This window comes from Antrostomus carolinensis, unplaced genomic scaffold (assembly GCF_000700745.2).
Source record: "Antrostomus carolinensis isolate BGI_N321 unplaced genomic scaffold, ASM70074v2 scaffold18093, whole genome shotgun sequence".
Taxonomy (NCBI): domain Eukaryota; kingdom Metazoa; phylum Chordata; class Aves; order Caprimulgiformes; family Caprimulgidae; genus Antrostomus; species Antrostomus carolinensis.
The window spans coordinates 9639-23732 of record NW_010304676.1 but is presented as its reverse complement, the minus strand read 5'-3'; the positions used below and the strand labels follow the sequence as shown (position 1 = coordinate 23732).

Sequence of the window (14094 nt, the reverse complement as noted above, 5' to 3'; positions counted from 1 at the left end):
AGAAGGGACTCCATCTGCTGTGACTCCCCATCAAGCAGTTGATGGCTGCTGTTAAAATTCCCCTCTGTTCCTCTTCTATTGCAGGAACACATTATAACATTAATTGCATACTGTCAGCATGAAAAAAAAAAAATAATTTCTTCCTTAGCCTTCTTATTTGAGTGGTTGAATTACTAATTTCACTGAGAAATTTTGACATTTCTCCTTTCTGTGGAAGTTGCCTTGTTTAACTTCTGCTAGGGAAGGCCTGCAGCACTAACAGATTAAGTTCTTATTGTGTTATAGTATTTTTTTCTTGAAGCTTTAATTTTTTCTATAATCTTTACATAGGGAGAAATTTTTACTATTATTATTATTTTTTTTTTAAATAATAGGAAAGATGTGGTCATGAAAAGCATGTAGAATCGCAGACCAGAGCGCAGGTGAAGAGATGCTGCCCTGTTGTGCTGTGTAAAGGGAAGGGGTCTCCAGTTGCGGAACAGTAAAATATATATATATATGCTCACACAAACCACCAAAGTCAGAAGGAAAATGAGTGTATTTTACATCCTAGTAAGCAATGTTTTCTGCTTTAAATGGCGTGTTTCGTTCCCCATTTGCATGTTTACAGGTGTTACAGGAGCTCTGATTATTCAGTTATTATTTATAATTGATTAAACTCAATCCTCTGCGAAAGGATACTAATCTGGTTTGGTGTGACAAATGTTTATCTAATGAGTACGTTGTCACTCTGTTTGTCATATCATAATTCACAAAAAGAAGCAATAAACCATCTCGGTTAACAGGGAGTATATTGACAGCAATCATGTAGCATTCAGAGAAAGGGGAATATGCATATCTTCTAAAATAATCAACAACAGCTAAGAAATACTCATATTTAATCCCTGTATTAAGCAATAATCAGATTTAAAAAAAACCCCACTAATAGAAGCCAAAAAAACCCTTTATTATTAACAATTAAAAATGTTTTATATTATATACAGATTTAGAAGGAAGAAATATTTTGTTTCAAATAAATCCAAGTGTCACTTTTGTGCCTCCATGCCAGCATTGAACTACCAACCCATATTCCCCATGTTTAGGTAATTCACAAATTTTGGAAGGGCAAGAGGGAGCTGCAGTGGACTCCCAGCTCCTTTCAGAAAGGGTGCAGGTGGAGTTACAGACAGCATAGGAGGTGGGGAATCTCACACTGGATTTGGGACACGCACGTAGGGCTGCAGATCCCATGGCTTGCTGGTCTCATGCTGAGGCTGCTGTCGCTGGCTGGGAAGGGGGAGTCGGAGCAGAGCTGTGCCTTGCTGACCCAGTCTGGCAGGTTGATCACCAAACCTGGCCCTGATGCCGCAGGCTTCTCATCATCCCTCTTCTGATGTGGGCAATTTAGTGGTTTAACTCTTCATCAATTAACTGCATTTAGCTTTGCCTCCCTTTGCAGTCTCAAAGTCCTTGTGCTGGTTAAGCAGCAGCTGCGTTTTCTTTGCGTGTGTGATATAGACATGACAGTATGTCAGTTCTCTTAATGTAATGTCAACCTATAGGAATGAATCTTTCCCTGATGAATTGTCTCCTTTCCCAAAGATTCCCACATTAACTGTGATTCTTGTATCTGATCTTTCAGAAGAAACCAACTTGAAAAAGGGCTACAATAGGAATTTCAAGGTGTAACACAAACACTTGGTATTTTGGTGCTCAATATATAGAGCGGTAGCAACCTGCTTATGCTATTTGGGCTGCAGCTTCGAGTATTGCATAGTTAGGGAGCAAGAAAAGGAAGTTTTAATTTTATAAGTTATTTGTAAAAGCTAACAATCACATTCATTCATGATTCAGTGACTGCTGTGAATAGAGTCATTTTTCCTGATAAAATAAAAAGACAATAAAGAAGCAAAATTTGATGTCATGGCTGTTAAATTCTATAATTTTATACTTCCATTGATCAGAAAATGAATTTGCGGTCTATGTATTTTCAACATTGTAAGTCCACGTAATTTAATTGTTAATCTAAGGTCAAAAGCGAATTAGCATAATAATATCTGAACTGCACTGCCCTGAAATCCCCCGATAAGCATCTTTCTGACTCCTGCTATTATAAAAACTGTTCCCATTGGTTCTTGACCCTATTAAAGTTGTTCGTTGACTAGGGAGATAAGCTTTGCACGGGTGGTTTATGAGAACCTCTCTGGATAAGCAGTCCTTAATGATGCCTTTGTGCTGGGGAGGATGGCTGGTTTTTATGTGCAATATTAACACCATGGAGAGAACCTGTATCAATCCTGATGCTTGTTAGGCTTTCCCCTTCAGTTTCATAAACTTTGTTAAAAGTTTCACTGCTTTTCTTCAGAGCCAGTTCTGATAACATTAAATTATATGTTTCAAGGTAGAAAATATTTTGTTTCAGGCTGATTTTGTTCGCTGGGTTTTCCCCCTCATTTTATCACCTGGTATGATAACATTCAGGTACCTTGTGATTCACTATTCAGCCTTTTGTGTCCTAAGTATGTTTATTAGTTAATGCCTTCTCTGTGTTTTTAAGACCTATTAGTTTGAAGTGTTGTTGTTACAAGTGCTTAAATCTTGAGTTTAAAAAGCAAACAATCAAACCAACCAACCAAACAACAACCACTTTGCAAGGTGGCAGAAGGCTCGTAGTAGTGATGTAAGAAGTGTACTTAATGCCATAATGTCTCTTTGCTTTTGAGAGGCTTTGATCCACAGAGGTCTTCAGGCACCTGCAGCAGGATCTGGGCTTGTGGTTGAGGAGAGTTAGGACAATTGGCATGAGCTTTTTGAAAAGCAGCATACTGAAATCACCTGTCTAATGTGATAAATGGGGAAATGAAGACAAGGGCGAAGTAACCAGAAGTGGGGATTTGGAAGTCCACTTAGGTTGTCTTTGATTTTTTGATGGATACATTCCATGGCAAGCCTGGGGACACCTGAGTTGGATGCCTCTGAATGAAATGCAACCACACCCGAGTTTGGACCTCGGGAGGTCTTCTCATATATAGTTTCATCTGTACATAGGAGGTGGTAAAGTCTTCCTTTTTGTCTGGACTGACATACCTCAGCTCAGCATGATGTAATGTGCAGTAAGATTCCCAGCTGAGCTGGTCAGAAATAGGTGGAGTATTTCTGCCTCAGGCCCAGTTTTACAGTTAGATTTGTTAAAATAATCCAGCTTCTGCCCAGGTGAAAGCAGCTCCGTTGCAGGATCCTATTGCAAGGCTGGAGAATCGAGGTCAGGCTTCCCATTGCTCCAGGCTGGGGAAGTCATTTGCAAAATGACAGTGGCCCGTGCTCTGCACGTTCAAAGTGGCAATACAGTGTATCAGGAGAATGATGAAGGCTTTTAGTTCTCTTGGAGAAATGTCATTTAATTATTCATTGTGAACTGTTTGTTGAACTCTGCTTGCTAGGAGGACTTAGATGTGTTGAGCTGGTTCACAAGCAGAGCAAAATACAGGAGGGAATCGTATTTAAATACTGTATGACTGCCTGCTAATTATTTGCTTACTGATCCATGGAGGCAAACAAACTTAACAGACATTAAACTAACTATTGAAGTCAGCATTGCTGAAAAGCTCTGCCACATGGAAAGACAGAAAAACGTTAAGAAAAAAGATACTTTTTAGGAATAAGACACACTTGTGTTTTTATTGCTGCCATTTACTTTGAACAAGTTTTGCGGGTGCCTCATGATACTCAAAATGCATGGATTAATGGCATTTTATGTGTAATTGGGTAATACCTCATTTTCATTTGCATAATACAAGCAAAACCATCAAAATACAAATATAGGGCTGTATAAATGCAGTGCTGAAAATCACTAGCATGACTAAGTGCAGTAAGGGGATGCAGGTGATGTTAGTTTATCATATAGCTAAATAAAGACAAATGGACAGCAACTACAGTATCCAAAAATAAGGACACACATTTTCCCACTTAGATGATTTTTTTATGTATAGAAAATAGTATTTTTAGAAACTGCCTAATCAGGTCTCAAACCAGCTTGCATTGGGTGCATGTTTTGTGGTTTACAGCTGAGAAAAGTTGCACTCACACATATATATTTGCTGAATAAAGTCCTCAGGAGTTACCTGGGTAGGATCCTTATAGCTTGTTAAAGCTCTCCATGAAAAAGATGAGATACCAGTTGTAAGGAAAAAAAAAAAAATCACATACTGTAACTAGTTCATATTATATTAAGAACAGTTTTCCATACAGGAAAGGGGTGGTGTATTGGACAGGAGGTCTGACAGACGGGGAGCTCTGGAATGAGTAGTTCACCAGAAGAGAAGAGCAGACATTCCTACACCAAGGCGGTGCACACAAAACTTCTGCCAGACTGCTCTTTCTTACTAATTGACACCTACTTGTAGCAGTGAGGGAGAACAATTAATGACAAAATTTGTGAATGGTTCTTCTGTATGAGAAGTGGTATATGCTAGACAGATAATGACTGATTGGGCTGATGAGAGGCTCAGATCGGTAGAATGGTGTTTGCTTGGCAGTGATAGACATGAAATGCATCTTCTTTGCCTCCAAGATCAGGTAAAACTTCCTTTAACAGCATTGACCCCATTCACTGTGAGTGAAACCCTGCTTGCACCCTGAAATGTGGAGTTGTGTTAACTTGGGCCCTCCTGACCGCGTGGAGTCCTGCTAACTTTCAGCAGTAAGAGAAAAGGGGTCAAAATCTGATTAAAATCAAACCACTAATTGTAATCATCCCAGTAATTACAGTAAAGTGCTGCTGCTGGGAAGTGATTATGTATTTTTGTACACCTCAGCTTCTCTTTTTTAACCTTGTGAAAATGCACCCTTTATCTCTTTTCTACTCTTGCTTTGTTGCATACTTCTTTCTTTACTCATTGGAGAGGAAAAAAACATGAAGTATTATTGGGTGCTACAAAATGGAATGAAATCCTGTCTTTAAATGCCAAGGGCTGAAATATGGGGAGGAAAGGAGCAAACTTCATCTATTCTCTGGTATTCTGAGTACTCAAAAGTCACCTATGAAATTAAATACTTCGGGTTTCTTAAGTGACTGGTGGGAAACAGGGTCAGTAACTTACTATCTTTAGGAAAACATGAATGCACAGGGGTAAGAAATGTTCTACAAAGACGTTTCACATTTTGAGCCTTTTTTTCTTGGGAAAAAAGTTACCATGCATTGAGTTTTGAGTGAATTTATAACCTTGTGTTGCAGTAGCATAATAAAAAAATTTTGGTAAGTCTATCTACAAAATATAAATTATAGAAGTGATTACCTTTCAAATTATTTCTCTGTATCTTATCAAAGATGTCATCAAAAAAATATCTGCTTGTCTGAAAAATAATGCAAAAATTGAAAATAGAATAGCGCTCTTTTTTCTGCAAGTGTTTGTTTGCTTTTTCTTTTTCAGCACTTTTCTATGTTTATGTTTCTTGGCGTTAAATGGACTGCCAAGCTACCATTAGCATCACCCAAAATGGCAAAGACAAATTCAGTGTGCAGATGAATTATGTTATATGAGGGATATTTCTCTGTGAATAGGAAAAAAAAAATCGCAAAATGAGTGAAATAAAAAATTGAGAAGGAGCAGGAGAACAGTGCTTGTGGAGTTGTGCAAACTCCATTACACGTGTATCTAATATGTGCCAGTAACGATATGAAAAGCTCTCAATACCGTTTAAACAATTTAAAGTTAGAATTATTGCTTTTACAAATCCACATAGCCCCTCTTCATGGCTGGCCATTAGTCCTTGGACACTAAAGCAGTGGCAAGTTCCTGGGTCCTGCCCAGAATCATGAGATTATGATCTTGTAAGATTATGTCATCTGGGCTGCGAGCCATATCAGGGACACACCGAACATGATACACTGATGGAGTTTAGGACCTACCGGGATACTTTTTACTGAGCTGAAGGATTAGGAAAATCTCTGCATATTTTTATTTTGTGCTATAAAGAAAACAAAATCCCCTTTTTGTGCAGAGAATCAAGCTGTACATTTTAATTTGCCCCCAAAGAAACAGGCTGGAGATTAAATCAAATGAGGTACTGGATTGAACCTCAGTGGCTGCTTAACTGCTGCGTCAGCCACCAGTGAGAGCAGGAAACAAGCTCCCTCAAAGGAAGGATCTTCCCATTTCAAAATGCCAGGCTCCTCTGGCCATTACATCCCTTTGGATCCCTGCTGGGATTGGACCCTTTAATGTCTTTAGTAATGACCTGCATGACAGGACAGAGCTCTCTCAGGAGCTTGCAGATGATTCCACGCTAATAACATGGCAGGGCATGTATGGGGGGACCTTGGTAGGCTGGAGAGAAGGGCTGACAGGGACGTCCCGCAGTTCAGTAGTGACAAGTGCTGAGGCAAAATAACCCCCTGGTGAGGGAGCAGTACCAGCTTGGAGGGGTTTGACAGGCTGCAGGGATAGAGCTGGAGTAGTCTCATTATTTTTTGTCACTATCTCAAAGAGCATTCAGTCCACATTTGTGGAGCATGTTTTTGGGGAAAGTCATGAGCAAAATTCTGGATGAACATTGCCTAGTTAGTCCTCCTGAGGCTGGTCTACACAAAGGCTACAGTAATATTTTTTAGGTTATCTTTAACCTAGCTAACCTGTCTCTGATATCTCTATGTATTCTGGTTACTCACTTGAAATGTATAAATTTATTGAATGGCTCACTTTGTTTAGGTTCAAAAATAATTCTCACCATTAGCGCTTACTAGAAAGTAACTGTCATTATAAACTTTTATCATCCCTGTGGTTTTTGTGTGCATTATGTGACTATTTCTTCCAGAGACTGAAGGAACTGAAACAGAGGGAGTTTGCTCGAAATGTGGCTTCTAAGTCACGAAAAGATGAAAGGAAACAGGAAAAAGCCCTTCAACGTTTGCACAAGCTAGCTGAGCTAAGGAAAGAGACAACATGGTAAGTGCATAGCTGCTGAAACATAAAGAATGCTTTAAAATAATCCTTCCACTATTAGCTGGTGCTGTGGGATGCAGGGCTGTTGGAGTGCCACAGCTGGAGTGTTTTTATGGCATTTTTGAAGCAGTATGTGTACAGTAATTTGATTCACACTATGTGCAGAAATGAATGTTTAACATCGCTTTTTCAGTGGAGCTAAAATGACATGTATTTTTAGTTTTAAAAAAGATGTGTTTCATATATATTTCATAAAACCAGGCACATTGGTTGAAAGCTGAGTGAACTAGGTCACGCATTTGCAGGCTGACACTACTTTATTGATGAGGTGAGGAATATAGTCTGTCTTTCTAGGATGTAACAGATCTCTGTGATTTACTTTTCAAACTGCTTGCCTGGGAAAGCATCCAGAAATCTAGTTTTAAATTTCAATAACTGGATTTTTTTATATTAAAAGGTAAGTGCTTCTTTTCCCCAGCTCAACAGAGTGTTTACCTCCCTCTGCAAAAGTGACTCCTTGCTAGTCATACATTTTAGTATTGCATCTAGGCGTTCTGTTGAAATTAATATTCAGCTTGCTGGTTGTGACTGTATTCTCACTTAAATATGTCACAGTTATGACACTGACAAGCCACTGAAAATGTATGTTCCAACTTTTCACAGTGGAATCTCAGGGGAAAAAGCAAAAAAAAAGTGGGTGCTCAAATGCAAGTATTTTCTTTTTATCCAGCCTTTGTCTCACCAGGTAAACTAGAGAAGTCCAGCCAAGTTGTAGCTCTTGTTCAGTAATAGTCTCTTTCTTTGTAGTTTGGATGGTGGGCAGCATGCTGAAACAAAGACTGTCTAAGCAGGTGGATGGGACATAAATGTTGTGAGGTTTTTTTGATGTAAGCAGCTTGACACCTAATTTTAATTTTTTTGTCTTTTTATGATAAGTCATGTAGAGACACTTTCTCTTCCATCAGTCTTTTAACTGTCCAGATTTAATACTTGAGGATATTAGATATTATTCCCCCTAAACATATTCCAAAATCTGAATTTAGCCTATTTCAGGAGAAAGAGAAACTTCTTTCCCTTTTTCCATGCTAGTGAAGCACAGATTTTGCGGGGTTTCGTTGATTCCGTTTTGTTTGGTTGGTGCTTTGTTTTTTGGGGGGGTTTTTTAAAATATCCTTCTTCCAGATCCTGAAGGAGAATCTATATCTAAGCTTTATTTCTCTATTTAAGAATATCTGTTTCCTACCACTTTGCATCCTAAAGAGATGTGGTGTAAACAGACACTAAGGATTTTTTAAACTGATGTTTTCTAGGTTGGTTTTGTAGAAGTTACCATTTTATTATCTTAAAGGAAGGATTTGTATGAGGGTTTTAATATGTATTTTAAATTTATTAAGAACTGGACAAGGCAGGAATTCTCATGAGAAATTCCTTTCTCATAAAACCACTACCTTAATTTCTAGACCTACTAGATTAAGTACATCATTCTTTTGTCTCTGCACTTCTTGGGGTCCTAAACTACACTTGCAGGCTTTCCCAATGACCTGTCATCTAGTATTGCTCCGCACTGTAACACAGAATAATTTGATTAAAACAAGAAAAAAATTGTTTAAGCATAGGTCTATTACTTCTAGTGCTGAGCAGTTCCTGTGGATCCTGGAAAATTGGCAGCTTAAACAATTTTTACTCTTCCCTTTGCTTCCTATTAAGTCAAATAGAACAGATGGGGAGAGGACATGAAATGAAGAACAGAAGTAGACAGTGATAAATTTTTTTCTCAAGAGGGATGAATCACTTACTGCACTACTGTCAGCTGAACTACTCTCCCCAGTATTATTTTTCCATGAAAGAAAATGCTGAGATTGCAGTGGTTCGGTCTCTGAACACAAATAGGATGGGAGCTGCTGGGTGGTTGCCCATGGGCAGAGCAGCAGTCACGAGCCTGATGACTAAGAGGGAAGTGGTCTGCGAGGTGCTCTCTGCTTTAATATATTTTGCTGCACAAAGGAGTGTAAAACCTCTGCTATTTGTAGTAATAGTTTTTTAAGCATGATGGTCTACTAGGAGGAGAAGCAAGATTTCTAGGGAGATATACAGTCTCTTATTATGCCAACCAGTATGTTTGGGAAAAGTTAACTACTTTACTTGAAGGAACAGGTGGCATGATATTTACCTTTTTTTTTTTCTTTTTTAATACTAGTCAACAGATCTTATTGTAAAATATGACATTTTTTTTCATATTCTAAATCTACATATCCACAGATTCTTCCTCCTTCCTTTAAAAAAATTTCTTAGATACCAATGTACCACCATGTTTCTCTCTGTGTTTCTCTGAAAGATACTCACTCCAAGTTCTGTTTTCCTTCCTAGCGCTCCTGGAAGTGGCCCTATGTTCAAATCCACTACAGTGACTGTGCGAGATCATTGCAATGATATCTCACAAAATGCTGCCATAGATTCTGCCAACAAACAGGATTTCAGCTGTACGTTAATGCACGATGTGCAGAATTGTAAAGACGTCACTTCTGTTATTTCTTCCACTCCTGGAAGTGTGTGTAGTAATAAATCTGATAATAACAAATTTGGAGATCAAGTTCAAGGAGCTCAAGGACATAGAGTTGGGTTCTCTTTTGCTTTTCCTAAGAAAGCAGCAGTCAAACTGGAGTCTTCAGCTGCTGTTTTCTATGAGTATAATGACGAATCGTCTATGGAGCATGGATTTAGCAGAAGAAGTAGATTTGTTCCAGGAGCTTGTAACCTTCAGTCTCCATCAGCAGCAGAAATAGTCCTTTGCCCTGAGGAGAAACATAACTGTTCTCACCCACTGGTGGAAAAATGCACTGACCCAGCAGAAGCTCCTGAAGCTCAGGAGTCAGAAGAGCTGGCCAGTGAAGAAAGCAGGGTGCTAGAGAGTCCCATATTAACTCCTGCTGTGTCACATTCAAAGCAACTGACGTCCTCAGACATGGATGGCTGCGGTGCTGATGTAAGTGCAGCAGACTTACCGGACCAAACACTGCTCGCAGTTGCGGACAGTGCTCAGGTTCTGGCCCTGGACTGCAGCAGTTATGAGCTGCAAACAAACAGGGCTCTTGCGCAGGCGGTTGTGGAGGATTGTTTATCTCTGCAGGATGCTGCAGAGGAAAATGATAAAGACAGGAACAGTGATTCATCCACAACTGAAACTGAAACAAAAAAGCTGGGGGCAGATGTATTAGTTCTGCCACCATCTGAAGAAGGTAGTAGTGGAGCCCAACAAAACAAACCAGACATGCGCAAGAGACCCTGCAAACCGTTTGTTCCTGTTATTAGCAAACATGGATCAAATATTCTCCAGTGGCCATCGGAAATGTTAATTTACACAAGTACAGACCCATCAATTTCTTATAGCTGTAATCCTCTATATTTTGATTTCAAGTCATCAAGAGCAAGTGACAGCCAAGAAAAGCCCAAGCATCAGCCAAACATACCTCATTTGCACCATAAAACTGAATCCAACTGTAACTTAGTGTCAGATTTTACAAATAAACCTACTTCAGAGTGTGGTGATTATGAAGCAGAAATGAATAAAAATGTGTGCAACTATACAATACCCCTTATAAGTGATGTTTCCCTCATCAGAAATTGTGATCTTGCAAAAAATCAAAATAAAGTGTCCTTGGATGAGTCATTCAGGATTAGAAAAATAGAAAAGTATCACATTTCTAAAAATCACTTACGACAAAACACTGTTGTTGATGAGAAATATAACAAAGTCTGGATCAAAGAAAGCCATGAAAAATGGCTTCACAAAAGTAGAAAACGGAAAAGGAGAAGAAAATTATGTCATTGTCATCATCGTCACTGTGGGTACACAACAGCAGCAGAAATGGAGATGTCCTCAGTGATTGAAAAAGAAATTAGTTACAGAGATGAAAATAAGTACCAGCACCTCCAAAATAATCCAGAGAAGTGCAGACATGATTCGGGGAATATCTGGTTAGCTACAGGCGAGATACAGCAGTCGCATCAAAAACTTGGCATTGAAAGTGGTCATAAGAGAGCCATGTCCACGCCAGATCATGTACACGGGGACAGAGGCTGGTGTGACATTTGGAGTGCAAAAAATAGCGGCCAACACCATGGTTGTAAACGACCACACAGAAAGAGCAAAGCAAGCGCTCGGAGACAGGCAAAGCAACTGGCTCTGAGTTCCAGAAGGCACAGCTTCAGGTACTCTAAAACGTGTTGTAGCTGGAAAGTCAGGAGGTCAAGCTGTAGCCCAGAGCATAAATGTTTAGGACACTGCAGTGAGGAGAAGAGTCCAAGTCAAAACCAGTCCATAAAGAGAGGTTACAACGTTCTGACAGAGGAACCTGAAAAATCCCACCGCAAGCGGAGACAGCATACCTATTCCTCTTCATCAGATGAAAGCTCATATGGACAGACATTATCAGCAGAGGAATATCTGAGGCAAGCCCATACTTTGCGTACACATCACAAGGCAAAAGGGAAACGCAGGAGAAGGAAAACTAGAATCCATCACGTATTCCTTGACAGGTATGCAAGAAGTGAGACCTCCAGACCTTCCAGAGAAAATTCTGCAAATTCTACGTTAAATATTTTGGGGGACTTCTTGACTCAAGGCAGTCTAGAGGAAATTAATGTGGATCCCAAAGCTGATCATGCAAAAGATACTGATGAAACAATGCAGCTGGAGGAAAGCAAGTCATCTCTAGAAACTGATAGTTCACATGTGCTGGAAAATGACAAATTGATGGTGTGCACAGCAATGGAGAGTGCTCCGAGTACATTATCTGATGTTGCTGCAGGTTCTGCTGCTTCTGTTCCTGAGCACAGTGCTCCAGCAGCTGCTGGCACGCAGGATGTTCAGCAAGATGAAAAGAAAAAAGAAAATGTCAACAGTCATGAAAATCAAGCTCGTTACAAAGTTCCCCTCCCCAACAGACATTTGGAACAAGCTCCTCCTAAATCCTATCTTTGCCATTATGAATTGGCTGAGTCTGTACCGCATGAGAAAGTAAATGAGGTGACCAGTGAATGGGTACAGTGTAATCCTGGCATATTTAGCAGCCCACCACCCCTGCCATTCAAAGAAGCACATGTAAACAGTCATACCTTTTTAAGTACTGAGCAGTTAATAGCCCCCTTCACCCTGCCTGATCAGACATTGATATTTCCTCCAGATAACCACGAAAAATTCAAAGATCTCCCATCTGAGGCGTATCAGCAGATCATGCCACAAAACATGCTGGCCAACAAAGTGAAGTTCACCTTCCCTCCCCCGGCGATCCAGCCCCCGAATTCCCCGTTGCAGCCCTTACCCTTGCAGCCACCGCTGTCTTCTACCTCTGTTACCACCATCCATCACACCATCCTACAGCAGCACGCTGCCGCCGCCGCCACTACGTTGAAGGTTCTTCAGCCCCACCAGCAGTTCCTCTCCCAGGTCCCGGCTCTTTCCAGAGCACCTTTACCTCATCTACCAGTCGGGCCGAGGCTTTGTCCAGGGGGCCACGCAGCTTTCGTCACCCCACCGCATTTGCCACTGCTGCCGCCCTCGGTTCTGCACCCCACCCAACTGGCGTTTCCCCCGCTGCCACACGCCGTCTTCCCATCCCTGCTGTCCCCGCACCCGGCTGTCATCCCCCTGCAGCCCCTCTTTTAGGACAGGTTCCTGGGGGGCGGGGGGCACGGAGAGGAGCCTTGAGCTAAACGGTCCTGCTGTTACCTCAGTACCCTTGGCTTTGCAAAATGGTTCTGTGAAATACCTAGTTAAAATTCCTCATTCCTTGGGAAGCATTTACTGTAAGTATAACGATGCAAACGTTTAAGTAAAGTTCAGACCTATACTATAACTAAAGCACTGAATAGTCTGATGCTAATATGAACTTTATATATATGTAAGTGAAAACCATGTCTTAGAATATGTATAATGTATATAAAATATTTATAGTTCTATAACTTATGTTGTAAAGTATTCACTTTTTGTTTTTTATCTTTGTGTATTTGCACCTATTTAATGTTTAGACAAAGCTGATGCACTATGTTTTGTACTATGTTCTCGGAACCTGTAAATCTAGTGACAAACTATCTCTTGCAATAAATTTTTGTTAACTACTTAAGTATATCAAAAATCTTTCATTATATGCCTCATGGATGTTCTTCCATGTTTTTCTGCAGCTGAATAGCATCCTCTACCCCTGCGATATTGGGATGATCAGGTTTCCTAAACGTCAGTGTTTTATCAGGGAGGCTGAGAGGCTAACACCTTGAGGGCAGCTGTCTTACCGAGCAAGAGAGAAAGGGTAATAGATCTGTTTGTGTTAGCGGTTTGATGTCACCATGACAAATTTTGCCTTCTTCTAGTATGTGCACAAACTGCTGACTGTTAGAGCTAATTCCTTTTATATTAAACCACAAAAAAATGATATAACGAAAATAACAGTGATAGAAGGGGGGGGGGGAAGGGGTGGAGGAAAATATTAATGGCATTTTGACTTAAAAGGAATATTGCTTGTAGCAGAAAGGTAGAGCATAAGGAGGGTCTTGGTTCCATCAAGGATACTTTTTGTGATTGCACACATCCCTCGGTGGGGGACAGATCTGTCAGAGTGAAGTCCTCGCTGTGTGATGTGTGAAGATGATAGCAAGAGGATGTGAGCATGAAGGGGAGGTCAGGTACGGTTTCACATGGGGAACCCTCCAGGGTTTGCTTCAAATTCTCGCCTCACGTCACTCCGCTCTTGCCTGCAGCATCTTGGTAAAGAAATAGAATAACATAGAATAGAGATTAATAATACTAATATACTGCCATTATTTCTAACTGTATTTCAGAGAATTCTCCCTACCTCTGCAGCCTTCTTATTGCTACTGAAAAAGAAACCCAGCTCTATTTCAGCTAAAAACCAGGACACAACCTTATCCAGCTTTAGCCAGGGAAGTCTTCCCATTTGCTGTAGTATGAGATATATCTGCCCACACCTGTGATGGTCCAGAATAAAGCCAGAAGTGGTTCTGAGCTAGAGCCATCTCTTTGATGAAGTGCTATGGTGTGAGCGAAGCTAAGGATTTGCAGCATGACTGTTAGTGCTAGAAGTAGGCCTTCTGTAATAAAAGGTAGGTGCTAGCTCTCCAATTAGTTACTTCTTTTCACCTTTTTATATAGTATAATAAA

At 40.3% G+C, this 14094-nt stretch overlaps 1 protein-coding gene across 1 annotated transcript in view; it reads left to right on the top strand.

Moving 5' to 3' along the window:
• Nucleotides 1-12585, top strand: part of ZNF804A (zinc finger protein 804A) — a gene marked incomplete at its 5' end in the record, with an annotated part of 36173 nt that extends 23588 nt beyond the window's left edge. The window contains 2 exons of the mRNA XM_010164535.1: nt 6793-6923; nt 9288-12585. Coding sequence (XP_010162837.1) covers nt 6793-6923; nt 9288-12585 — 3429 coding nt within the window. The remainder of the gene's footprint in view (nt 1-6792; nt 6924-9287) is intronic.
• Between the last annotated feature and the right edge of the window lie 1509 nt (nt 12586-14094).